A 25923-nucleotide genomic window follows, 5' to 3' on the forward strand; every position below is an offset into this window, starting at 1 on the left:
TTCTGCAACAACTTTCCACCATTTTAACAGAAGTCCCCTAATAGCCTTGAAACGTTTCTTACGTCCGTGTCAAAATTTTATAAATTCATCTATAAACTAGGAACTGAAAATCCATCTATAAATCGGGAACTGTGAACAGAAGCCGCTGGAAGAAGGCTGCGGCCGAGGAGGGTGGGAGTCTGAGAGCCCCGCGCCAAGGCTCGGCTCACGGCAGCGGACCGTGCTGCGCAGGTGCGGAGGGTGGGGGTGCGACACCGAGGCGCGCACATGCGCGGGAGGAGACGGAGCTCCGGGGGCTGGTCATCAGAGAAGGGGGCGCGGCGTACGCAGCATGGCGTCCAACATCTACTTGGTTCGCCAGCGGATCAGCCGGCTCGGCCAGGTGGGGCCCGGGGAGGCACCTCCCCTACCCAGCCCCAGCCCACCCCTCGCCTCCAGCGGCCGCCTCTCTTCCGTCTCCGCCTCAGCGCCTCCGCCAGCGGCTCAACCGCCGCCGCCCCGCCCCGTGGCCTCCCGGGCCCGCCTCCCAGAGCCCGCCCCGCCTGCTCTTCCTCGCCGCCCGGCTCCTCGGTCTTGTTGGTCCCCCTCCTCCTCCGACCCGCGGTCCTGACTCTCTCTCCCTCCTTCCCTCAGAGGATGTCCTCCTTCCAGCTCAACCTCAACCCGCTCAAGGAGCCGCTCGGCTTCATCAAGGTCCTCGAGTGGGTGAGTGCAGCCCGCTCCGGCGAGGCCTGGAACCGCGCCGCTGTGACCGTGCCCGCGCCCGCTCTGGCCAGGCCAGCGCCCTCGGCTGGGTGGCGAGGGGCCCAGGGAGCGGGAGCGAGAGCCGTGGCGGCCGGGTCTGCGCGGGCCCCGTGGCCGCCCGCCGCCGCCGGGAGGGACGGGACGGGACGGCGGGGAGGGGACGGGGACCGCGGGCTGGGCCTGCGCGGGGCGGGGACGCCGCAGTCCGCGTCGAGTCACGAGTCCCTCGGCCGCCTGGGTCCCGGGCGAAGCCGCCCTCCCACCCCGAAGCTCACCCTTGGGTGCTCCCGAGGGAGTCGGAGTTCACATTTTTCTGGTTGCGCTGCTTCCCGCAAGGGAAAAGAAAACTTCCTGTTGCGGTCTAACCGAAACCTGGTGGGTCGGAGTCGCGCCCCGGCCGGCGCTGCCTTCTGCGTGTCCGGTGGAAAGGGCCAGCCCGTGCATTTCTGCCCGGTGCTGACTGCAGGCCGCGCTCCGTCGAAAGCTGGCTGTGCTTTCTCGAAGTGATTGGACGAGCAATCGGTTCTTAGTTCGCTTTTGAGATGGCTCCAAGTTAAAAATGGATAAAAATAAACTGTGGATCAGGGCAGCAGACGGAGGTGGGGGAGAAGGTCTTCTACACAACGGGTCCAATCAGTCCGTACCACTCAAACACAGGCTAGGAATCGCTCTCAAGTTTGTTTTAGGTACTTCCAAGTGACATCCGGCGGTCACCTCTTAGTTCTTTCCTGGGAACATTCTCAGTCATTAACATCAAAGGAGATTTATTAATTCGACCTTGGCACTGGTCACTTGGAGGAGTTAGCGAATACATCAGGCTCTGCACATTTGATTCTGATTTCGTGGCGTAGTACATGTTTCAGTGCTGATTTTCAGGCCTGGATTAATAGGCAGCTGGCATCTAGCCACTGCAGCCAAGTTGTTTTTATAGCCAGCAACATTTCACATCCGTAATTCTTTAACCTTATATTTTAGTGATACACTGGTGAAGAGTAAGAACTTCCAGATTCCTATGTTGAATAACTTACTGAGGATGTGTTTTAGAGTAACACAGAAACTCAAAATGTGTAATGGGTACTCAAGCTGATTTTCAAAAAGTTTCCTACTTTTCCTCCAAAGTTTTACTTGTCCTCTGAAGAGTGAAATGGTGCTGATTTCACACAAATGCCTACTTTAAAGACATAAATACACACACACACTTAGGGTTCTGTAAACCTAGGTCCAGATTTAAAAAGAAAGAAAAATATTTGATTATATAAAAATTTGAAATTGCAGGAGGAAAATCATGTTTAATTGGGCTAATCAAATATAAAGGTTAAGAAAAAGTCTTATCTCACTGACGGTTATAAATTTATAATTTAAGTTTTCACTCGATAAATGGGGCACTTGTTTGTATTTGTGCTTGCATTATTTGTCAGTCTTTTTTTAAACAAACAGACATAACTTTTTTCCTTAATATTTTAAAGCATTAGTGATAAGTGTATTAGTGCTCATAGGTCTGATATATTTTGAAAAATATCCTGTTTAAGCTTTTTAAGGAAATAACTACTTTTAGTTTTAACAACATATTACACAAGATAACCTGATAAATACTTTAATAAAAGTATAGGCAAAGTGTAGTATGTGAAAGAAAGAAATCAGTTGCTTGGAGGAACTAGGGGGGATGTCATAGATGAAAGAACACTTGAAGGATGGGTACTTGTTCACTTGGTGAGGATGTGGGGAGTGGCTTTCCAAGCAAGGGGAGATATGTCCAGTGGTGTGAAAAGTTGAAGCAGCATAGCCCTGTTTGAGAACTTAAAGTAGTTGGGGTTGGCTGAAATGGTACTGAAAAGGGTGTGGTTTTAGATGATTCTAAAAGGTTTATAGATAGGGCTTGCAGAGTTAGGAGTGTATCCTATGGGCCAATCCTATAGGCCAGTCTTATAAGGGTTAACCTTTGGTGACCTGGGTCCTTTCTTTAGGAAAATGGATATTTGTGGGGTACAGAATTTGAAGATGTTTATTGGATAGCTTCCATTTAAGCCCAGAATTTCTGCCATTTGGAATGGAGACTCAATTGAAGGGTTTTAAACAAGTGAATAATTAGATTCGCTCTTTAGAAATTCTCATTTGTAATGTAGAAAGTGGATTAGAAAGGTAATAATGGAAGGAAGGGAGACATTAAAATGTATTTGGAGGGAGGGTGAAGAGGGAGGACTCGAAGATAACTGCCAAATTTCTGACACGGTTGGTAACGGTACTCTGTCTAAGATCACTAAGGAGAAGGAGCAAATTTTTGGTTGGAGCGCAGTATACTTTTAGGTATATTGAGTTTGTGGTTTCTAGATTATATAAAGGGAGTATCCTTTAGGCAGTTAGCTATATGGATATAGAGTTTGAAAGGTAAGAATGGGCTGGAGATTCAGCAGATATCTGCCAGCAAGGAAGAGAAGAAATGATTAAGAACATGGAGAAAAATAACATCTTGGCCTCACTGTTAGAATCTCAAGAAAAGACTACTATCCTAACAATATCAAGAGGTGCAAGAAAGAGGTTAAGTGAAATATGGACTACAATGCATACCTTGGTTTTGGTAAGCAGGAGGCTATTGGTGGCTTTATAAGAGCGGTGTCAGTAAATTCAGAAACCAGATGGTCCTAGGTCAAATGGATATATGGTAAGAAAGTGAAGACAGTGAAAGTGAACCACTATTTGACCTTGAAGGTGAAGAGATTTGGTGGTAACCCATTCTGAAGATGGGAAGGACTGAATGTGTTTGTGGGCTTGAGAGAAGAGACTTGTGAATAGAATTGTTGGAGCTTAAAAAACAGAGGCAGAGAGGGAATGAATGATAAAACAAAGTTCTAGAGAAGGGCCCATAGTAGGAATTTTTAAATTTGTTTTGAATGAATTGTTCAAGTTTCATAAAGCATTGATTGAGGTGTGGCTGGATACCTCTAAAAACAGTCAATAAATAATGATTATAAACAAATCTAAAGTTTAAAGTTTAAAAAGTTTAAAGTTGCTTTCCATCCATAAGACTAAAAGAATAATTTCCTAAATTAGCTTATCTCTAGCAAGGTTCTGGAAGATGTTAGACTAAGATATAACCTGATGAAATGTAACTTTCAAGGGGTTAGATGCCCAGTAAATATTTACTGACAATAAAAATAAAATCACCAGAGCAGAAGCATTTGCACTTTGTTTCTAAACTGCAGCCACCGTGTTATATTCCTTCTCTTCCCTCCTTTTTTTTCTAATCTACCTCTGGCACCTAGTAACAGTGACCAGCAATGTCATTGTAGTTCTCTTCATGTGATACGTACTCGGTAAAAGTTGAATTTTTGTTGCACTTCTCTGGGAATAGCAGTACTTCATATGGCTATTGGAACAATTGAATTAATAAATATGTGAACAATTATAATGTACTTGAACAGTTCTTAGAAGGTTTCTCAGGACTGAGATGCTGTGTTTCTAGGAAGACGGTAGACCCAGACAGTGGAGAGAACTGAGCCCGTATGACAGACATATATATCTCCTGGTCCTTCAAGATCACTAAATTCTCTATCACATATTTTAATTTTTTTTAATGTTTATTTATTTTTGAGAGAGAGAGAGACAGAGAGCATGAGTAGGGGAGGGGCAGAGAGAGGGAAACACAGAATGGGAAGCAAACTCCAGGCTCCTAGCTGTCAGCACAGTGCCGGACTTGGGGGCTGGAACGAACAAACTGTGAGATCATGGCCTGAGCCGAAGTCGGACGCTTAACCAACTGAGTCACCCATATTTTAAACTTTAGAAATGATGTATCATATGCTTTTCACTTGTCTGCTGTTTTCCTGCCTTTAGAAGCCCATCAAAGTGACAATATAAAATTTAAGTAAGAATAAATGCCCCATGTGTAGAAGTAGAACACAGAAGTAAAGTCAAAGATTAATTTTATCAAAGCAGCTTTTTAAAGTATTTAATATTTCTGTGGTAAATTTTAATTTGGTTCTTACTTTAAAGTCAAATATCCCTAATATTTAGACAAAAATTTTTCATTGAAATGATTTTATTAAAATTTAAAAATATTAAACACTGTGTGTTGGACTTTGTTGCTGCTAACTTGCACAGGTGAATGCTGAACAAATATTTAGCTCTTAATGAATCTAAGTAATGTGCTCTCCTAATTCACACACACAAAATTGTGGAAGAGATACTATTTGGGGAGTATATAAGGAATTATACACTAAGTTGAATTTTAGAATTATTAACCATCTCTCAATATTTTTGTCTGTGGTGGTCAAATGTATTCTAGATGTTAACAGATATTTATTGAGTATACCTATATGTGCCAGGGTTTTACCTGTATTTTCTCATTTAATCTTCTGATCACCTGTGACAGTCTGTTCTTAGTCATTTTGCTAACTTACCTTTGTGTTTCTAACTGGTCTTTCAATAAATTAATAAATGGATTACCAAAAATTTCCAGCTTAAACACAAAAGCCTAAGTTATCTGAAGTGAATTTTTTTCTTGTTTGTTAGATGTATGTTTATAATAAGATGTTAGGAGTTGAAAGTAAAATGTTCTTGATTCTTTTATCAAGTTTGAATGTTTTTTTCTGATTTTATACGTACAATTAACGAGCAAACTCAAAAGACACTTAAAAACATTACTTTGGGACAAATTATGATCCAAGAAAATTAGTGTGAAAAGCAGTAAATACGAAAATCTGTAATTCTTTAAGTTGCATATATCAATTTGTTTAAACAACAAACTTTCAAATACACACAATAGTTTATGTAAAATACTTAAAATTTAGCCATCCTAAGTAAATTATAAAATTTTCGCAAACAGTGGCCATGTTTTATCCTAACTTAATGGTTCAAAAATAGCACAGAGAAGCACCCTAGAAAATACAAATTACTTGCATTGCACAGTGTGGGAGACGGGGCATATATAGACTGCTGCCTCATCCATTTGCTTAATTTTTACATTTTTAGGCTATCTGTTGGTAAGAGACTACCTTTCAGGAAACTTCCCTTTCTCCTAGCCTTGCCATTTGTGTTCACTCCCCTCACCCTATTATAGAAAGGGAAAAAGGATTTCAAATAACATTTTATGCCCAGCAGGAGACTCTGCACTTAAAGCTTGTTCATAGACTTACAGACTCACCCCTATGTCTCTGTTCTCTGTTTGTTCTACCTGATTCTCACTTATTTACCATGAGCACCCTTGAAGGGTAGATCGAATGTCATTGTCACAGACAACGTATGTATGCTTTAAGTGCTTTGAGAATACACAAACACACATAACGCATTCACTCCACACATACAAATAGCACTCTGCTAAAATGTAAAAGGGAAAATTAAGAGAACAGAGCAGTCCTCTAATACAATGGTTCTCATAAACTTTGGTCTCAGAACCCCTTTATGCTCCTAAATATTGAGGACCTCAAAGCGCTTTTGTGTCTATTGATATTTGCCACATCACAAATTCAAGCAGAGGCTTTTAAGGGAACGTTTATTTATTTTAAAACACAGCAATAAGTCACTTGAAAGCTTGAATTACACCTATGGCAACAAATACTACCAGTTTTCCTTGAAGTAAAAGGCTCACTTCATTCGTTTTTGAGAAAAATAACTGCCAGGTAGCAATGTCTGAATGACTTTTTTTGTCTTTCAGGTAAAAATGGTATTTCATGAAAAAAATCCCAACTAGTTCAGCATATAACTCAGTTATTTAAATGCTTTCCCTGGAGACAACCATAATGTGTAGTTAAAGTGTTTGCACATCCTATTTCATCAAACAGAATATTAAGAAGACTCCAGGGTTGGTGGGGATTTAATCAAAATCACAATTTTTGCTGCTTCATCAAAGACATTCTTAAGTAAAACTGGCTTTTTGTTGTTGTTTTTGTTCTGTAAACTCATGGCAATGAAAGATATTTTCAACATATAATAGTTAGGAGTTAGCAAAAGACTTCTGTTTATTTCACCAGGAACTCCAGTATACTTCTCATGATCCAGATTCTTAAGGGTTATAGAACTGTACTAGCAGGCTGTTTAGAACTTTCTATGATTGTACTTTACAAGTAGAGGGACATCTTAGAAGAGTGTAACTGGCTTCACTGCTCAGTGTACAGTGGGAATAAACTGAAATGGCAGCATCAGTAACAAAACTTTTTAAAAAGAAATGTTTTTAGTAAATGCATCAAGACTTTAACTCATAAAAATCAATACTTTGGTGCTAGGAATCTAATCGTACTGACTGTAAAGGCAAACATGATATACATGATACTCGTATACAATATACTTTTAGGTCTATTTCTGAAGATTTCAGTTATAGCATTTTCTTAGACTGAACTTTGGACAGAAAGAAGTTTAAGTAGATGACATCAGATTAATGATGAAACCAAGTAGCAGTCAGGACCCTGCAACTAGAAATTTGTAAAAAACACCCATACATAGATGAGTACCAGTGTTCCCAATAGAAGCCTCAGTGAGCTGAGCAAGGTCTAGAAATAAGTCTAGGACTGGCACTCTGCTTACAGGCTATAAAAAACTCCTTGAAAATACCAGGGGTCTCCAAACTTTTTTTTGTCATGAATTCCTATCTGTAAAATTTTGTGCATGAAGTCCGAGTGTGCATCTATAATTTAGATGCATATTTTACTTTGTCAGTATCTGAAGGCATATTATGTCGTTCATATTTTTAAATCCTTGTTTTGAATGTGTGTGTGTGTGTGTGTGTGTGTGTGTGTGTGTAGTGATCTTCTTGTGATCTGATTAAGTAGAATCTGTTTTTACCTTGGAATGTAGCTGATGAATATAGCTCATACAAGGGGTTAATGCTTCTATTTTCTCTTTTGGACATGAATTTTTGTGTTATTAGTCTGTAATTTATATGAAGATGTTTTTAAGCTACTACTGGTCTATTTTTGTGAAGGTTGGTTTGGTTAAAATTCGATAATTGATTCCATGAATCCACTTAGCCAGGCATCTTCACCTTGTGCTACATGAACACTAGAAGGGAAAGAATAGGTGAAGGCATCACTGCCCTCGCATGGTAGGACTCCTCTCACCTTCAGGATACCTAACATACTGTACTGGCATGCGACTCGGACCTACAGATCCAGCATGGGTTTCAGGCTTATATTAATTTCAATAAAATTGTAATTCTGTGTTTAAGTCTAAAAGTAAATATAAGTAGAAGTTCAAATATTTTCTTCTGGTATACCGATTAATCGACCACTGCAGTCTGTTTTGGAGAGTTCTGTTCTAGAGAACAGGCTGAAAGTTCACTCCAAAGTTACAAACCTCAGTGAAGGATCTGCCATGTGTCTAGTACCAGTCTGATGGGCAGAGAACTAAGTGGTGTTGTGTCTTTGGCAGCTTGAGGCTGTCATAATGAATGTGGAGCCTTTTGACCTGAAGAGAAGCTTGCTGTCATCCTGTCCCTAGATTCTCGCTAGTTTCTCTACAGATAGGTTTTCATGTCAGCAGTTTTAGCCGTCCTTCATGGGATAGAGAGGAAAGGGAAAATGAGTTTTATAAGTGGTAAGGAAGTAGAAATCAGCATTCCAGTACCCCTCATTTAGACTAGGGGTGCAGACTGAAGTGCACATGGGAACCACCCTTCCAGAGTGAGCAAGTAGGACAAGCTGTCTGGAGGAAAAACAATAGTATATAATCTCATTGATTCCTGGTAACTGACATGCATCCTGAGGGTTGTTGGAACAGTAGAGAGTGGCAGCAGCCTGGAAAAAACACAGGTTCTTAATGTGTCATCTGTCACTCAGTTCCACGTGGTTGTTGCTTTATGGGATATGGGTCTGATGCTGCCATATTTTCAGTTTCCCCACAGTAAGGCAAAGCAGGAAATCCAAATTTTTATGTGCCATATGCTGGTATTAAAATACAACAAATTCACCTTTTTTTTATGAATTCTGCAGATAGTATCTGCAGGCCAGGTTTCGTCATGGGCTGCCAGTATATAATTTTGAATCTAAATCAGAACAGCAGTAGATGATAGAGAGAAGTGAGATTGTCATATAATTTATCTTCAGGTTGTTTTGTACTTTATCTAGTAAAGGGTGTATCTTGTCCTTTTTTTCCTGTAAGATAAAGACCAGAATTGCAAACATGACATTTATTTATCCTTATAACAAAAATACAGCTTTGAAATAATGGTTATGTAAGACTTGAAATGTTTTATTTGTAGATTATTGGAAATCTATTTTTTCCTTTAATTAAGCAGTTATTTAATGAGCATGTGCTATGTGCCAGACCTTCTGCTGGGTGGGCACCGAAAATCCTGAGTAAGACCAAATGCACAGACGTGACAGCCAAGGGACAGGAAAAGGCAATCGGGTTAAGAGTGGTCAGCTTTAGTACAGTATGCCATTTATTTACTAACTTTTGTATTTAATGAGAAACTAGTTCTTACTATTTTTGTTTTGGGTTTTTAAATAAGGCAAGACACAAGAAAAGTGCCTATAGTAGAGCTAATGAAGTCTATGGTGGCCCAGGAGACTGAATCGTTCTACCATAAGAAATTGGGTAGGGCTTTAAAGGTGAGCTTGTCAGAGAACAGATTTAGGGGTGAGACAATTCCTGGCAGGTGAAATAAATACATGACGGGTTTCAGGGGTGGTAGTAGTACAGTGTAACAGAGTCTTAACAGTACCTGGCAGGGAAATAGAGCATATAAACCTAGAAAGATGAGGTCGAGGCTATCTCAGCCATGACTCTTAGGCCAAATTAAGAGTTTGGGCTTTTTTCTTTTCTTAAATTTAGTTCTGGAAAGCCATTAAGAAAATGCCTTTAAACAGGGGAGTAACATGACCAGATCTTTATTTCAGATCAGTGTGACATCGCTCTAAAGCACCTGTCCAGTAGAAGCACGATGCAAACTACAAATGCAAGCCACATAATAATTTTAAGTGTTCTACTAGCCACACTAAAATAGTGAAAAGAAACAGCTGAAATTAATTTTAAAAATATATTTTATTTATAAAGCCAAATATTTTCAGTAAGTAATCAATATAAACAACGATGAACTATTTTACCTTTTTATGCTAAATCTTTGTAATTCATTGCCTAATTTACACTTATAGCTATCTTAATTGGGAAAGCCATTTTTATTTTTCATTTGTTTATTTGCTTGCTTATTTATTTTCAGTTTATTGTTTTGGGTGAGAGAGCCCAAGCTGGGGAGGGGCACAGGAAGAGGGAGGGAGAGAGAATCCCAAGGAGGCTCCACACTGTCAGCGCAGAGCCTGATGCAGGGTTCAAACTCAAGAACTGTGAGATCATGACCTGAGCCAAAATCAGAGTCAGACGCTTCACTGGCTGAGCCGCCCCCAGACAAGCCATTTTTAAAGTGCTCGAGAGCCACACGAGCCCATGCTACGGAAGAGATAGAAATGAGAGGAAGTGTCTGTTGGGTTAGTCCCTGTGAAAAACAGTGAGGGCCTGAACAAAAATAGTGGCAGGAGTGGTGTAGACAAGTAACGAAAGCTTTTAAAAGAATGGCATCATACTGTGTGAAATCTTAGGCAACTTTTCCCCCCATTCAGCGTTAGGTTTCTAGGATTCATCCATATTGACATGGACAGCTATAGTTCATATATTTTTATTGCTATTAAACTTTCCATTATAACTGTTGATATTATATTTCATACATTTTCCTGTTGCTTCCACTCTTTATGTGTATTTTGATATGTAAGCAGTGTCACCGTGAACATTCTTGTGCATGTCCTATAGTACACATGGGTAAGAATTTCTCTTAGATCTGTATACTGGTTGATCCTAATCCTTTGTGACATTATTGCAAATACTTTCACCTGGTTTGTAGCTTGTTTTACATTCGGAGCTGACTTTTGATTTCAAAACTTTCTTTTTCTGTAGTTGAATTTAACAATCTTTAATGGTTAGTGTGTGGTTTTTAATCTTAAGAACTTTTTTTTCTCTCTGGTCACAGATGTTCTTTTATATTATCCTTAAAATTTTTAAGGGGAATTTTACATTTTACATTTGTCTTTAGCCCATCCGGACCATTTATTGAAGTCCTCCTTTATATTAGTTGTCTGTTGCTACCCACCGTAGCACTTAAAACCGCAGACATTTATTATCTCATAATTTCTGTGGGTCGGGAACCTGAGAGTGGCTTAGTCTGGGGGATTCCAGCTTAGGGTCTCCCAGGTTGCAGTCAAGCTGTTGGCTAGGGTTGAGTTCTCTCAAGTGTCCAGCCCACTCACGTGGCTGTCGGCAAGCCTCAAGTGATACACTTCCAGCGTCGCTTACCTGGTTGCTGATGGTCCTTGGTTCCTCATCACAAGAGTCTCTAAGTTGCCTAAGAATCCTTCCAGCATGGCTGCTGGCTTCCCCCAGAACCATTGATTCAAGAGAGTGAGAACGGAAGACAGAAATTGTAGACTCTTTATTACTTACCGTTCCATTATTTGACATCCCATTCCTTCTGCCATATTCAGTTTACTAGAAGCAAGTTACTATGTCCAGTCCACATTTAAAGGGAAGAAAATTAATCTTTACCTCTTGAGGGAGGAGTATCAGAGTTTGTGGACATATCTTTAAAACCACCACACTGCTTTCCTTGGTGATCTGCAGCGCCAGCTTTGTTAGATATAATTTATCTAGTTACACACAAGTCTCTTTCTGGCCTCTTTATTGTTCCATTGGTTAAATTTGTATATCCTGTTTCTTTTTTATAATCCTAAATGGTTATATGCCCAGTTTTCTGGTCTTCTTTCAGTCTGTATTCATGTACATTTATGGGTAGAGAGTATCCATTTTTCTGTCTTAACCTGTGAACTCTTAACTGAAGACTCCAAACTCTCTGTTGGACATTACCTCAGACTTTTCCTATCTGTAACCAGATTTCTTTTCATGTATCTTTTTTACAGAAAAGAAGAAATCTCTTGATAGTTATGATCCTGGTTATGACCTGGTTGTAGGCCCTGTATTAATCCGTGAGAGGCATTATATCAGTGTTTAACAGTGTAGGCTTCTGCCCTGAATTTTAGCTATTTGCTAGATGAGTGTCACCTTGAGTAAAACAAGGTCTCTGCCCTCTTTGAGTTTATATTCTAGTGAAAAATGGACAAATACTTAAGTACTATCAGGCAATGGTAATTACAATGGCAGAAAAATAGAGCAGCGTGAATAAAGGGAATAAGTAGCGTGGGTTGGGGCATTCTCGCTTGATATAGTGTGGTTAGGAAAGACGTCTCTCATGAAGTCATAGCAGAACCGGGAGCTGTCAGTAGGAAGTGAACCATATATTCCAGGCAGAGAGAATAGCCAGTGCAAAGGCTCTGTAGGAGGAGTTTACCCCTTATCGTTAAGGAATAGCACGGAGACTGTTTTGTGTAGAGAGATTTGGCAAGGGGAAAAGTAGCCACATGTGATCAGAATTATTAAGGGAGGAAAGGATCTTGTAGACCATTAAATGAACTTTGGTTTTTATTCAGAGAGAACTCAGAAGCCACTGGACAGTTTTGAACAAAGGATAAAGTTTTCTGCCTTGTATTTTTAAAAGATCACCCTGGTTGATATATTGCCAGTAGACTGAAGGAGAGACAAGGACAGAAGCAGGAGGATTATTTAGAAGGTTGTTAGAGTATAACTCAGGCAAGAGGTAGTAACGGTGGTTTAGATCAGGATGCTGTGATCACATTCCAAATACGTTTTTTAAATAGAGCCATCAGAATTTGCTGACAGATTGAACTTTTGGCCACTACACCATATATGGGTTATTTGTTTTGTAGAAAATTTAGAAGCTTCAAACAGAAAAAGGAGTTATTTTTATCTTCTCTTCAGAAGTGACCACTGTAGGGGCACCTGGATGGCTCAGTCGGTTAAACATCCGACTTCGGCTCAGGTTATGATCTCACAGTTCGTGAGTTGGAGCCCTGTGTCGGGCTCTGTGCTGACAGCTCAGAGCCTGTAGCCTACTTCTGATTCTGTGTCTCCCTCTCTCTCTGCCCCCACCCCACTTGCACTCTGTCTCTCTCTGTCTCTCAAAAATGAATAAATGTTTAAGAAAAAAAAAATCTTTTTTAAAGAAGTAACCACTGTTAAAATTTTGATGTATGTTTTTGTAGTTTGTATAATATGCATAGGTGTAGACACATGCACAATGCATGTGCAAACAAACTTTTTGGGCTCAGATTCACTACCCCAAGATCAAGAGTCACACACTTTACCAACTGAGCCAACCAGGCACCCCATAAACCTACTTTATATGTAGTGATTATTTTTCAGTATCATTGAATATTCCCCAACATTTTAATGACTGCATAATGTTCTGTCTTGTGAATGAATTACAGTTTATTTGATTCCACATCAGCATTTAGGATGCTTCCAGTTTTTTCCTGTTATGTATAGCATTGGACAGAGCATCATTACCTTCTTGTAAGTATATGCATGACCAGGAAAACAAATTTCCAAGAACTTTTTGAGACCTGGAAATACTCAAAAATGAAGTCGTACAAGCTGATGAAATAGCATCTCCTCGTCGCTTACCAGTCTCTTGGCTTTACAGTTACCATTAGGTTCCAAATAAAAATGCCTCCAATTCACCCCTTTTGATTTTGATTCTAAAATACAACTTCCTCTGAATTTCATACTAATGTTTAGGAGGTACACTGAAGTAGGAGCGAAAGAATTATATGGGCTGGTGTACTAACTTCTTGTTGACAATTGCAAATAAATTTTTTAAATGTTTTTCCCTGTCTATATTTAATTTGTAATGAAGAATTTCTGGAATGCTAGTGAGCCAGTTTCTAATAATCAACATATTTAAAGTTTTAATGACCCATGTTTTGGGTACAGTAATGCTTCTTCCCCTTTTTTTGGTCTCACTTTGTATAGATTGCTTCTATCTTTGCTTTTGCCACCTGTGGAGGTTTTAAGGGCAAAACAGAAATTCAACTGACTTGTCATAAAGGTAATGAAAATAAAACGATTACAGCTGCTTTTGCCTATCCATTCAGGTAAGATATTTGTTTGTTTTTATGGTTAACAGCTCTTTTTACTTTCATGTTGATTCTTTAAGGTTTCCAGCAATTTATTGATCTTGGGGAGTACAAAATTAGAAATTGCACGCCTGCTTCCTTTGTAAGTGGTGATCATTGCTACACAGGCTGTGGTACATAGACCAGTGCCTGTTTGCAAACTGTCTTCCTGGCCTGTGATGAAGTATAGAAAATGAGAGTAAGCATTTAGAAACTTTTATATGACCTTCCCTTGACATTTTACTCTGTCATCCCACGGTAGATTGCTCCATCACCTTTGTGTGAGAAGCAAACACAACTTAAGAAAATTCCGAATTTTTCATGTATTTGCAATTACTAAATAATAGTATTCTTTATATAATTTTAAGACACGTACTCAATGTAAAGTGCGGAGTTTCTATGTTTCTTTATTTTCTTACTCTCCAAGTAAAATTAATATTTTGTTGTGAATTCTTCTGTTGAAAGTGTTTATTGAATACGTCTTATGTTTAAACCATGGTGTAAATCTTCCATCTACTACTTACTTGACATTTCTAAGACTCAAGATTTCTATCCATTGAGTTGGAATCTTACCTTGTAAAGTTGTTTTGATGATTAAATAAAACCTTACACTAAAAATAGGTCAAATAGCAAGGGCCTGGTCATCAATCATTGTCTCTCCATCTCCCAACTCTTCTCTTATAAAGCTGCTATATGAGGAACTGTTACGGCATCTTTGGTGATAAATGCTTTTGCAGTTTATAGATAAGGAAATGTAAAAGCAATCTAAAGTTAGCAGCTAATTAATCTAGGGTTAAAATGTGAATCATAATTGGCTCTCCTGGTGCCAGTTACACAGACTCTGCCTCCTGTAGTGGTGTATCATGTCTCAAATTGCAAACTGTTTTCTATTAGCTCTCTTAATCTGCTAAATTTGTATTGCAGGAAGATAGTGTCTGAGTGTGAAGTGTTTAATTCAGTCTGTATTCAGTCTATCATAAACCAATGACCAGGCATAATTTGTAATTTAGGTACGTTTCTTAGGAAGTTTTTAATTTAAATATTTGAATTTTCCTCTCTTCTTCTCCAAAGGAAAATACATTTTTGTGATACATTTTGGGAGTGTTTTTGAAATGTCATTTCAATATTCTGCCTATGTATTTCTGTCTTTGTTGGGAGAATCTGAATAATTCACAAATTTATTTGAGCCTTTTTTTTAATAGGTTGAATGAAGCATCATTTGATGCAATTCCAAATGCAAACGTGTGTGATATAAATTGGAAAAATTATGTCCTTGTTGGAGATTACTCTTCTTCTGCACAATTCTACGTTACATTTGCAGTCTTTGTCTTCCTGTACTGCTTAGCTGCCCTTCTGCTCTATGTTGGTTATACGAACCTATATCGGGATAGTCGAAAACTTCCCATGATTGTAAGTAATCACTTTATTTTTATACAAAAATCATCTGTATGAGATAAGCATACATCATATTTGGAGTTAAATAGAGGTTTTCTTACACTGGAAATGAAAGTTCTCGACTTAACCCAGTTCAGCATACTTTGATTTGTGTGAACATGAGATTCAGCTTTCTCTGGTGGTCACATTGAACCCAACTCTTGGAGCGTATTTGCAGCACTTTCTCCGTACTCCGGGGAATACAGAGGTCTGTTTATTTCTAACTCGACTTTAACATGAAAGATCTCAAATATATAGAGCATATTAGGTTGCAAGTAGTAGAGAAATTAAGTAGAAAATTAATGCCTTTGATTTGAGGGATTGCTGACCATACCAGTAGTCTCATGACTGTGTTCTTCTTATTTTTTTCCTCTCTTTTCAAAGACCCCCTTTATCCCTCTACAATGTTTTATTGAACTTAGTAGTCTATATCAGAAATCAGCAAACTGTGGCCCATAGCCACATCTGACTCTTTTTTTTTTAAATAAAGTTTTTTTGTAACACAGCCATACCCAAACATTTATATACTGTCTATAACTGCTTTCATGTCACAGTGGCAGAGTTATATAGTTGTAAGAGAGACCAAAAATATCTACTCTCTGGCCCATTTCAGGAAAAGTTTGCTGACTCCTTGTCTGTATTCCTAAATTCCTTCATTTAAAATCTGACCCAGATAATTCTATAAGAATAGGGGATTCAGCATTAGTGATGTTCATGCTAATTTTGAATCTTGGAGATGGCAACAAAGGATTTGGATTTGAAGTCCTAACACCATTTTTTGGCTTCAGAGTCTACTAAGCTAGAAATAAAAATAGTCTCTGAGATTTAGGTAGTAGAATCTTTGGATTATTGGTACAGATGCAGAGATAAGCCATGGTTTTAAGCTAGGCATCCACAACAAAAGAGTAACTACAAAGTCAGTGTTAGTGTTATTTACTTCAACAGAGAACAGAGGTGTTTTTGTGATACTGGTCATTTATATCTTGAGAAAACACTCATCTGCTAATTATTTGTGAAGTTACTTTAAGGGAAAGACTATTTGAGTAAAGAAATTATTAAATAAGATAACAGGTTTTATTTGTTATTTATTTTTAATTTTTGCTGCCTGGATCATAGGAATGCAAATGGTAAGTAAGGAAAGAAACAGTCTGTTAAAATTCTTATCTATTTGGTTTCTTATATTTGAGAAGAGATTCTTAAACCTCATGTTTTTGTAAAATATTTTCTTGGATATCTTTCAAAAAGATAGACATGAACTATTGTAATTTGCAGTGCTTAATCAATAGAAATTACATATTAAGAATCTGTAACTTCCCGGGGTGCCTGGGTGATTCAGTTGGTTAAGGGTCCGACTCTTGGTTTTGGCTGAGTTCATGATCTTTTTCGAGACGTAAAAAGGAATTCTGAAAGGGACGCCTGGGTGGCTCAGTCGGTTAAGCATCCAACTTTGGCTCAGGTCATGATCTCGCAGTTTGTGAGTAGGAGCCCCGGTTGGGCTCTGTGCTGACAGCTCAGAGCCTGGAGTCTGCTTCTGATTCTGTGTCTCCCTTTCTCTCTGCCCCTCCTCCACTTGTGTTCTGTCTCTCTCTGCATCTCAAAAGTAAATAAACATAATAAAAAAATTTTTTTAAAGGAGTTGTGATGATCATAGAGATATTATATCTTGTTAAAATTCCTTTTTTTTTTTTTTAAGTTTATTTATTTTGGGAGAGAGAGAGTGAGGGTGAGCAGGGGAGGGGCAGGAAGAGAGAGAATCTCAAGCAGGCTCAGCGTTGTCAGTGTGGAGCCTGATATGGGGCTCAATCTCATGAGGTGTGAGATCATGACCTGAGCTGAAATCAAGAGCCATGTGCTTAACTGACTAAGCCACCAGGCACCCTAGTTAAAATTCTTTTTTTTTTTTTAAGTTTATTTATTTTGAGAGAGAGCACGAGAGTGAGAGCAAGCACGAGTGGGGGAGGGGCAGAGAGCGAAGGAGAGAGAGAATCCCAAGCAGGCTCCACTCTGTCAGCACAGAGCCTGAAGCAAGGCTCAGTCTCACGAACCATGAGATCATGACCTGAGCTGAGATCGAGTCAAACGCGTAACCAACTGAGCCACCCAGGTGCCCCTAAAATTCTTCATAATTTAAGTATTAAAGACATTTCTTGCCATTTTGTTATTATTCCAACAAATTTTTAACTCTAGCAATGAGCCTTTTATTTTTCAAATTTTGTTTTATGAGCTTTTAAAAATCACGCTTGCTGAAAGCAGCATCTAAATCTTTTTTATAGAGGGTTTTTCTTTTTTTTAAAAAAATTTTTTTTCAACGTTTATTTATTTTTGGGACAGAGAGAGACAGAGCATGAACGGGGGAGGGGCAGAGAGAGAGGGAGACACAGAATCGGAAACAGGCTCCAGGCTCTGAGCCATCAGCCCAGAGCCTGACGCGGGGCTCGAACTCACGGACCGCGAGATCGTGACCTGGCTGAAGTCGGACGCTTAACCGACTGCGCCACCCAGGCGCCCCTATAGAGGGTTTTTCTAATAAAAACTATAAAACTGTGATCTAGTTGCATCATTCAGAAAGCCAGAAGTAATTTTCCATCTCAGTGATCAATTAGTGGTCATAGAGAGATAATCCAGAACTAGCTGTTTTAAGTGGTTTATTGTTACTGTAATATATAAAGGATGCTTCTTGTCTGTAAAAATTCAAGCTTCTAAATTAAATTTTGAATTCTACGTTTAACCATATAAATGAAAAAAGTTTTCTTGAGATAACCAAGTTTAAAATATAGCCAAATACGACATTAAGTGTTTTAAGTACTCTTTGCTAATGAGGGCATGCTTTTTTGGTGATATTCTCAATTCTCTGCTAAGGTATTTCTAGGTGCATTTCAATTGTGACTTACTCCCCTTTTTAAGTAAATGTAGCACTTTTTTTGGTGTTAAATAGCAGGAGCTTAAGGGTTCTACATGCAGAGAAGCAGAAATAAAAAACGAAACCAAACAAAGATAAGTATCCCAAATCCTAAAACTCTGGTATGAATCATATCCTGATTTATTGGTGGGACCAAGGCTGCCATAGGCAGTGACCAGTTGTGCACTATAGAACTGCAGGTGCACCATTCAGATGGATTGCATCCTAAAGCCAGGGCCCTCAGAAGGACAGAAATTATCTTCAGAGGTCCACATTTCCCACCCCCTCCCCCCCAGGTTACTTTGTGCATCATTTTCAGAAAAGTTACCTGCTTTTGAAATGTAGAATGTCATGCCAACAGCAAAGTAGATTTAAAGAGCATAATCAGGAAAAAAAAAATCGGTGTTAGGGCATCTGGATGGCTCAGTTGGTTAAGCATCTGACTTTAGCTCAGGTCCTGATCTCACGGTTCATGAGTTCAAACCCCTCATCTGACTCTCTGCTGTCAGCGTGATTCACTCTCTCTCAAAAATAAACAAACATTTAAAAAAGAAAAGAAAAAAATCAATGTGTCTTTTAATTAGGAATTTGGAAGGAAGAAACCTGGAAATCAAAAGGATTTGATATATATTGGGTAAAGCTATGAATTTCAGCCCAGAGAGAACTTGTTTAAGGTCTGATAACCTTAGACTATTTATCAGTTCTCCAAAAGGCATTGTATTTCTACAATGTTTCTAAGTGTTTAGAAAATGTCTATCTGGGAGGCACCTGGGGGGCTCAGTCAGTTAAGCTTCTGACTCTTGATTTTGTCTCAGGTCATGATCTCATGGTGGTAAAATTGAGCCCCACATCAGGTTCTGCACTGGCATGGAGCCTGCTTAAGATTCTCTCTCCCTCTTCCTCTCCCTCCCTCCTTCTCTCAAAAGAAAAAAAAAGAAAAAGAAAGTCTATCTGCAACAAAAGTGCAGCCAGAAGTGCAGAAGCAAAAAGGAAAGCACCCCCATGGTACAAAAAATTTAAGCTGTATTTCTGTCCTTTTTTCTTTGATCTACCTTTTTTCGAAAGAAGACTAGAAGCACTGGAAAGCTCACATGCAAAATGCAGATAAATACCTCCATCCTTGTAAAATTAGTCATTGTTTTTGGTTCTGTCATCACAAGGCATTTACTCCTTGCCATCCTGACCTGGTGGACAGGCTATATATAGTAGTTTCTGTATGTTGTGAGTGGTTACTGGTGTGCAGTCTAAATAAATGACTACAAGCTGGTTGGAAAAAGTAATTAAAAACTAACCAGGTTGACGTGAAAAACAAAACACCTCTGTGGTGGGCTCCAGAACCCATTTCTGAGCTTGTGGAGACCTTTGCTGCAGATGTGAAGGAACTCTTAGCTTCAGGTGCATCGAGGTGCTAAGAATACACAACATTTGAAGATACAGATTTTACATTATTCCACTTTGGTGGTTAATTTACAAGAAAACCAAACAAGGGAGGACTTGAACTTTATATTATACAAATGCAGTCCTATTAGAAATGTAATAAGTAGCAAAGACTTCAGTAGAAAATTACTAGTGAGAAGATGTCTTGAGAGATTTTTTGTTGTTGTTGTTCTTAATATAATGAGTATCTTTAAAATTTGGGGATCACGAATTTTAAAATAAACAAATCATCCTGGATGCATGCTTTTCACCATTTCGTTATCCAAATCATGGACAGCTAGATTTTTTTTTTTTAAGTTTTTTATTTTCATTCCAGTCTTGGAGAATTAGATTTAACTGAAGTTAGAGTTTTGCCAAAACAGTATGAGAAAGCAGGGGAAGGCAAGGAAATTGAGAGTGTGTGCAAGGGGTTGTAATGAGGGACCGTAGAATAGAAGTTAAGGGGGAAATGAGAACATGAGTAAAACTGAGAGACAGTTAAAAGTGGTGAGATCAGATTATAGGTCTCAGTGGTATCAGAGGATTTTTGCAGTTGGGATGCCTGAGGGAGTGAGCTGGAAAGAGAGGTGATGTTGGGAAGTGGGGTGAGTGAAACTGAAATTAGGGAGGGGTAGAGTGGTTTGGTGGTTGACAGCGTCTGAGATATGATCCTGGGAGTGAGCGGCTTAGTTAAGGTTCTGGTGAGGGCTACATGAAACCGATTTCTCCTGTCAAAATCTTAAGACTTCTGGGGCACCTGGGCGGCTCAGTTGGTTGAGTGTCCGAACCCTGATTTCGGCTCAGGCATGAGCCGAATGTGGGATGATGTGGGATCAAGCCCCCCATCCGGTTCCATGCTGCTTGGGATTCTCTCTCTCCCTCTGCCCCTCTCCCCTGCTTACACATGCTCTCTCTCTCAATTAAAAAAAATAAAAATAAAAATAATCTCAGACTTGTAAGGAGATGACTAAGTCTTAGTCACTGTAGTAGCTCAGGCACTGGACTAGTAATAGTAAACAGGTGTACAATGTTCACTGTGCTCTTCATTATTAACTCATACTTATTTTTGCTTTAGGACTTCGTTGTTACTCTTGTTGCCACTTTTCTGTGGTTGGTGAGCACTTCAGCCTGGGCTAAAGCTCTCACAGATATTAAAATAGCTACCGGTCCCAGTATTGTCAAGGAACTTCAGCCTTGTAACCATCAAGTGACGTGTTATTTCGGCTCTGTGACTAGTATGGGATCCCTAAATGTGTCTGTGGTATGTATGCAGTATTTGTAAGATATTTTCTTTGACTTAGAAAAAATTTACCAGTAATATAAGAAACCAATAGTTTTTACTAAATCTCTGGATATATTGTTTTTATTTTTACTAAGCTATCAGGATCCTAGTTACCAGACAGTCTTTACCTTTGTTACGGTGAAGAAAAGTGTGTTAAGAAAACTACTACTTGCTAAACAGGTTTGAACAAGATCATGTTTGAGTCTTTTTCATTAAAATCGAGTAGGCAAGACTTCTACCTGAAGGGCACTAACACTTATAAAGACTATGTGTCAGACATTGTGCTAAGGGCGTTACATTCATCTTGTTTAAGTTATCCAATAATCCGAAGAGGAATGTGGGAGCTAGTATCATTATCTTCATTTTTACAACTGGGAGAAAAAGTAGCTCATGTCTTAATTTGCCCAAGTGACACAACTGGGAAGTTGGCCAGCCAAGGTGTTGACCACATCTGACTTTAGAGCCTGTGCTCTAATCCCACGTGCACTGGGTCTATGAAAGTCTTACTTTCATGGTTTCTTAAATGATCTTTAAAAATTGGTGTATATAAATTTAATATTTAGTCTGCCATCTTACTAAAATACAGATAAATGTATTACTAAATACGTTGTCAATATGCTGATTATATTATGTTTAAGGAAGTCGATCTTTTCAAGAAAATATTTTTCCAGTGGATAAGTCAGCACTGCCTTGTAAAGCATTTGGGCTGAATTTTTGTGTTACAACTGTGATTTAAAAGTCCCTTTTTTGGGGCGCCTGGGTAGCTCAGTCGGTTAAACGTCCGACTTCAGCTCAGGTCACGATCTCACGGTCCGTGGGTTTGAGCCCCGCGTCGGGCTCTGTGCTGATGCTGGCTCAGAGCCTGGAGCCTGCTTCTGATTCTGTGTCTCCCTCTCTCTCTGCCCCTCCCCCATTCGTGCTCTGTCTCTCTGTCTCAAAAATAAATTTTAAAAAAAGAAAAAAAAAATCCCTTTTTTGCATTTATGTTGACCATGATCTGAGATGAACAACTTCCAAACTGTTTTTGTAAGCAAATATGCAAAAAATATAAAGCATTTGGCCTTCGGTAATACAATATTACTCTCAAGCTCTTTACCCCCTCTTCCATCAGAAGTCACTATTCTTATATTTATTTAAAAAAAAAAACGAAAAAAGGTTAGCTTCAGTTTATTCGTCTCTGATTTTGTCAGATTTGTAACTGGGAAGACCATTTCCATTATACTGATCGCCATAGGATGTGAAGTAAAGTTCTTGTTACGTTGACCACCGTAGGATGTGAAGTAAAGTTCTTGTTATGTTGACCACTGTAGGATGTGAAGTAAAGTTCTTGTGTGAACGCCTTTCTCTCTGGCTGCAGCTGTTGGAGTAGGAGAGATGGTAGCAGTGGGGGAGAAAGGAGGGAAATATAAGAGTCCCAGGGGCAGTTTACAACCACTCAGGTGGAGAAAAGTGAAAGCTCCCGAGGAAAGAAGCAAGGATTCCTGCTCCCAGTCACCTTCACCTTCACCGGGAAGCGCTGAAGTCTAATGACAAAGTAGTGATAGGAGGGTCAAACATACTTTTTCTTAAACTTAATCCCATCTTTTTGGTAATGATGAGCATGGCAAGGTAAGGTTTCTTTTAGTCATGATTTCATAGGTTACAGATTTAGAGATTTTAGCTTCATTTCATTGGGAATAAGTCATTATATACTCAGATTTGGCACTGAAATGGAAAATCTTCGGTTTTTTTAATTCTTTATCTGTAGTTTAAATTGTAAATGAAATCATGGTGTTCTGCCTAGGAATGTTAAATTTTCAAAGGAAAACTAAGATGGGTATAAATTAAGTAGATACTAGATTTTCATGTTTATTTTTCTCTTCCTTAGATCTTTGGCTTTCTGAATATGATACTTTGGGGAGGAAATGCGTGGTTTGTGTACAAGGAGACCAGTTTACACAGTCCATCAAATACTTCTGCTTCCCACAGCCAAGGAGGTATTCCACCTCCTTCTGGAATATAATTAAAGGGAAAAATACACTGTATGAAACATATGTCTATACTTTGACCTGTTGCCAACATCTTGAGAAGCATTATTTGTTTCTAATAAAAGTAATGGCTTTTTCAATAAATTGGTGGGTTTGAAATTTTGCTGCTTTTTTATATAAAGCCTGTGCCTTTCCTAGAAATTTAAGATGTAAATGTATTCTCACATGTAAATTTGAAAATTCAGGGGCCTATTATGAGATGATACACATTTTTAAATGACTGGTTATTTCTTTACTAAGTTGTTTGCCTTCCAAAGTGTTTACACCTTAAGCCTTAACATACGTCTTCACTCAGAAAAGAGTTACATTGTCATATCATAATAGGAGGAAAATCTCTATTTGGAATATACACTACTGTAAGTTTGTACAGATCATATATCTAAGACCTGTCTTTGTTTGAGAAAGCCTTGATTACATAAATCATATTTAGAAAAAACATTTAGTTCAGAATTTGTATCTGAACATTGTTTATATGTTATGAAAAACTTTTAATTGCAAAGACTGGTTGTATGTTTTATTTCTGTTTTTCTAAGTGACCTACAGTACTTAATAGGTGTACTAAATTTGTTTTGGAAATGGGGTTTGGAAATTTCTGATAGATGTATAGCTAAGTTAGTGATTCTTTTGCATGAGGCAGAAGCTTCCATTATGCTGGTTGTTTAATAGACTTGCTATAGAAGTAGAAAGAACGTGGTTCAACTCGGGATTTTGATATGTCTGGGCATTACTCTCAGTGGTATTTGTCTGCTGTCCTTTGTTGTTCATGCCACTTAAGTGCAGGCTGAGACCTAGTCTCCTTGCAAGGAGAAAAATAAGCCACCTGTTCTTGCAGACCCTTTTATAGGGTTAAAACAATTAAGATTGCCTTTCACTTTTGAAACATTTAACCTTTAGATTCAATGAAGTTACTATTTTGAGTGTGTAGCATTGATATTGTGAAAATAAATGCAATTTGGATTTCATGTTTCTTCATGTTCATTCTTCTTGCACAATTGGATGATTAAGGAATTATGCATCATAAACAAGAATTTAAGTGAGCTGTATTATGGGTGTACTGTCTTTGCACACACATTTGGGTATATTCTGAATGCAGGGATTATTCACATTTTGCTTCCTAATCTTTTTGTTGTACAGGGCCAGATTTCTCATTCTTACCACATGACTGTTTATATGTGAAGCACATCTTGCTGTTGCCTTATTTTTGTTGCTTTTGTTCATGGCAAGAATTGTCAGTATGAGAATGTATATCTTTTATGCAACAAACTTAATAAAGAAGTTAAAAGAAAGAGTGCACTGATTGTTATATTACAAAGAAACCTTCATCTTAAAGGCAGGAGCAACACAAAATGGAATTGATTTCCAAAGTAAGAAATAGAATATCATAATAGTTTTTTTAAATGTTTGGCAAGAGGGGCGCTTGGGTGGCTAAGTTGGTTAAGCGTCAGACTGTTATTTCAGCTCAGGTCATGATCTCACTGTTGTGAGATGGAGCCCTGCGTAGGGCTCTACGCTGGGCATGGAACCTGCTTAAGATTCTCTCTCTCCCTCTGCCCTTACCCTGCTCTCTCTCTCTGTCTCTCTCAAAAAAAAAACAAAAAAAAATTAGGAAGAAATAAAAGAGACAAAAACGATTTGGAGACCCTGGTTCTATCCTTTTTTCTTTCACTCTTGTTTAAAAAATGCTTTGTAAGTTCCAAGTTAAGTTTTCCTGATAAACTTTTTCTCATTGTCCATTATTAGGCAGCAGAGGTTCTTGATTAAGATTATATGCCCTGGAATCAAACCGCCTGTAAATTTGAATCGTAGCTTCACCGCATACTAGCTAGTTAACTTTAGGCAAATGAGTTAACCTTCTGTGTGCCTCGATTTGCTTATCTGAAAAATGGGAATAAGTACTGACCTCAAAGAGTGTTCCTGAGGATGAAATAGTAAATGTAAAGTCCGTAGAACAGCCTTGTAAATGTTGGCTCTGATTACTAGCTTTTGAAAGCATCTGCTACAGTATGCCCTAGAGCTGGAGAGGGAAAAGTTGTGGTCTTGGGCACAGATGCAAGATAAGCTTCAAGATTACATGGGTCTCCCTTTATATTCCTCAAAGAGTCCTGGATGTTTGAGCATTTATTTTTCTGTTGGGTGGTGGTTGTACATAAAGTTAATGACATCAAAAGTTCATAGCTATTGAGATTACAGTAAATTCAGAAAGGAGTCCATCCTGTTGCATTTTCACTTTCCAGTTTTGATTCTGATTTTGAGTCAACCTGACAGGGTTAAGCAATGTATAAGTTACTGTCCAGGACACAGGCAATAAAAGCTTTGGGGAGCCTGGCTGGCTCTGTCAGTGGAGCATGTGACTCTTGACGTCAGGGTTGTGAGCTGCAGCCTCACATTGGAAATGGAGATTACTTAAAAATAAAATCTTTTTTTTAAAAAAGTAAAAGCTTTGACTTACTAGGTGGTAGGACGCAGAGAATTATTTATAAACAGCATCATTGCTAATGTTTTCATGAATTTGAGGTCATTTGGATATGGATACTTAAAGTAACTTTTTACCTGCTGTAAATGCTTTTGCTTGTTATGTGCTTTATGTTTCACACTTAATTTAACAATTTTTAACTATGGGGGCGCCTGGGTGGCTCAGTCGGTTAAGCATCCGACTTCGGCTCAGGTCATGATCTCACAGTTTGTGAGTTCGAGCCCCACATCGGGCTCTGTGCTGAGAGCTCGGAGCCTGGAGCCTGCTTCAGATTCTGTGTCTCCCTCTCTCTCTGCCCCTCCCCTGCTCATGCTCTGTCTCTGTCTCAAAAATAAATAAAACATTAAAAATATATAAATAATTTTTAACTATGTAGTATTCCAGACAGATAAGTATAAGAAATCATATATAACCAGGTCACCCACCACTTGATTAAACAAATGCTAACATTTTGTTTTGTGTCAGATTTGTTTTGGTTTTGTCTTTTTAAGGAAATAAAACATTACAGATACAGCCTTATCCTTACTGAAATATTGTTAGATTTTTTTGCAAGTTTCACTATCACAAGATAGCACTGAAATAAACATTTTTGTGAAATGTGTGAAGGCTTCTCTAGGACATATCACTAAAAGTGGAACTCTTGG

At 38.7% G+C, this 25923-nt stretch overlaps 1 protein-coding gene across 3 annotated transcripts; it reads left to right on the forward strand.

Moving 5' to 3' along the window:
* The first annotated feature begins 274 nt into the window (after positions 1-274).
* On the forward strand, positions 275-24092 carry SYPL1 (synaptophysin like 1). 3 transcript variants are annotated; one of them, XM_043588613.1, is made up of 6 exons: positions 278-382; positions 634-705; positions 13606-13727; positions 14951-15158; positions 20573-20758; positions 22647-24092. In XM_043588613.1, the coding sequence occupies exons 1-6, from the start codon at positions 332-334 to the stop codon at positions 22779-22781; spliced, it is 774 nt and encodes a 257-aa protein (XP_043444548.1). In that variant the 5' UTR covers positions 278-331; the 3' UTR covers positions 22782-24092. The 3 variants fall into 3 exon arrangements, with proteins under 3 accessions (XP_043444549.1, XP_043444548.1, XP_043444551.1); XM_043588614.1 differs by lacking the exons at positions 13606-13727; positions 14951-15158 and having other exon boundaries at positions 275-382; XM_043588616.1 differs by lacking the exons at positions 278-382; positions 634-705; positions 13606-13727 and adding an exon at positions 16299-16309 and having other exon boundaries at positions 15053-15158.
* The last annotated feature ends 1831 nt before the right edge of the window (positions 24093-25923 follow it).

This window comes from Prionailurus bengalensis, chromosome A2 (genome assembly GCF_016509475.1).
Source record: "Prionailurus bengalensis isolate Pbe53 chromosome A2, Fcat_Pben_1.1_paternal_pri, whole genome shotgun sequence".
In the NCBI taxonomy this organism is placed as follows: Eukaryota; Metazoa; Chordata; class Mammalia; order Carnivora; family Felidae; genus Prionailurus; species Prionailurus bengalensis.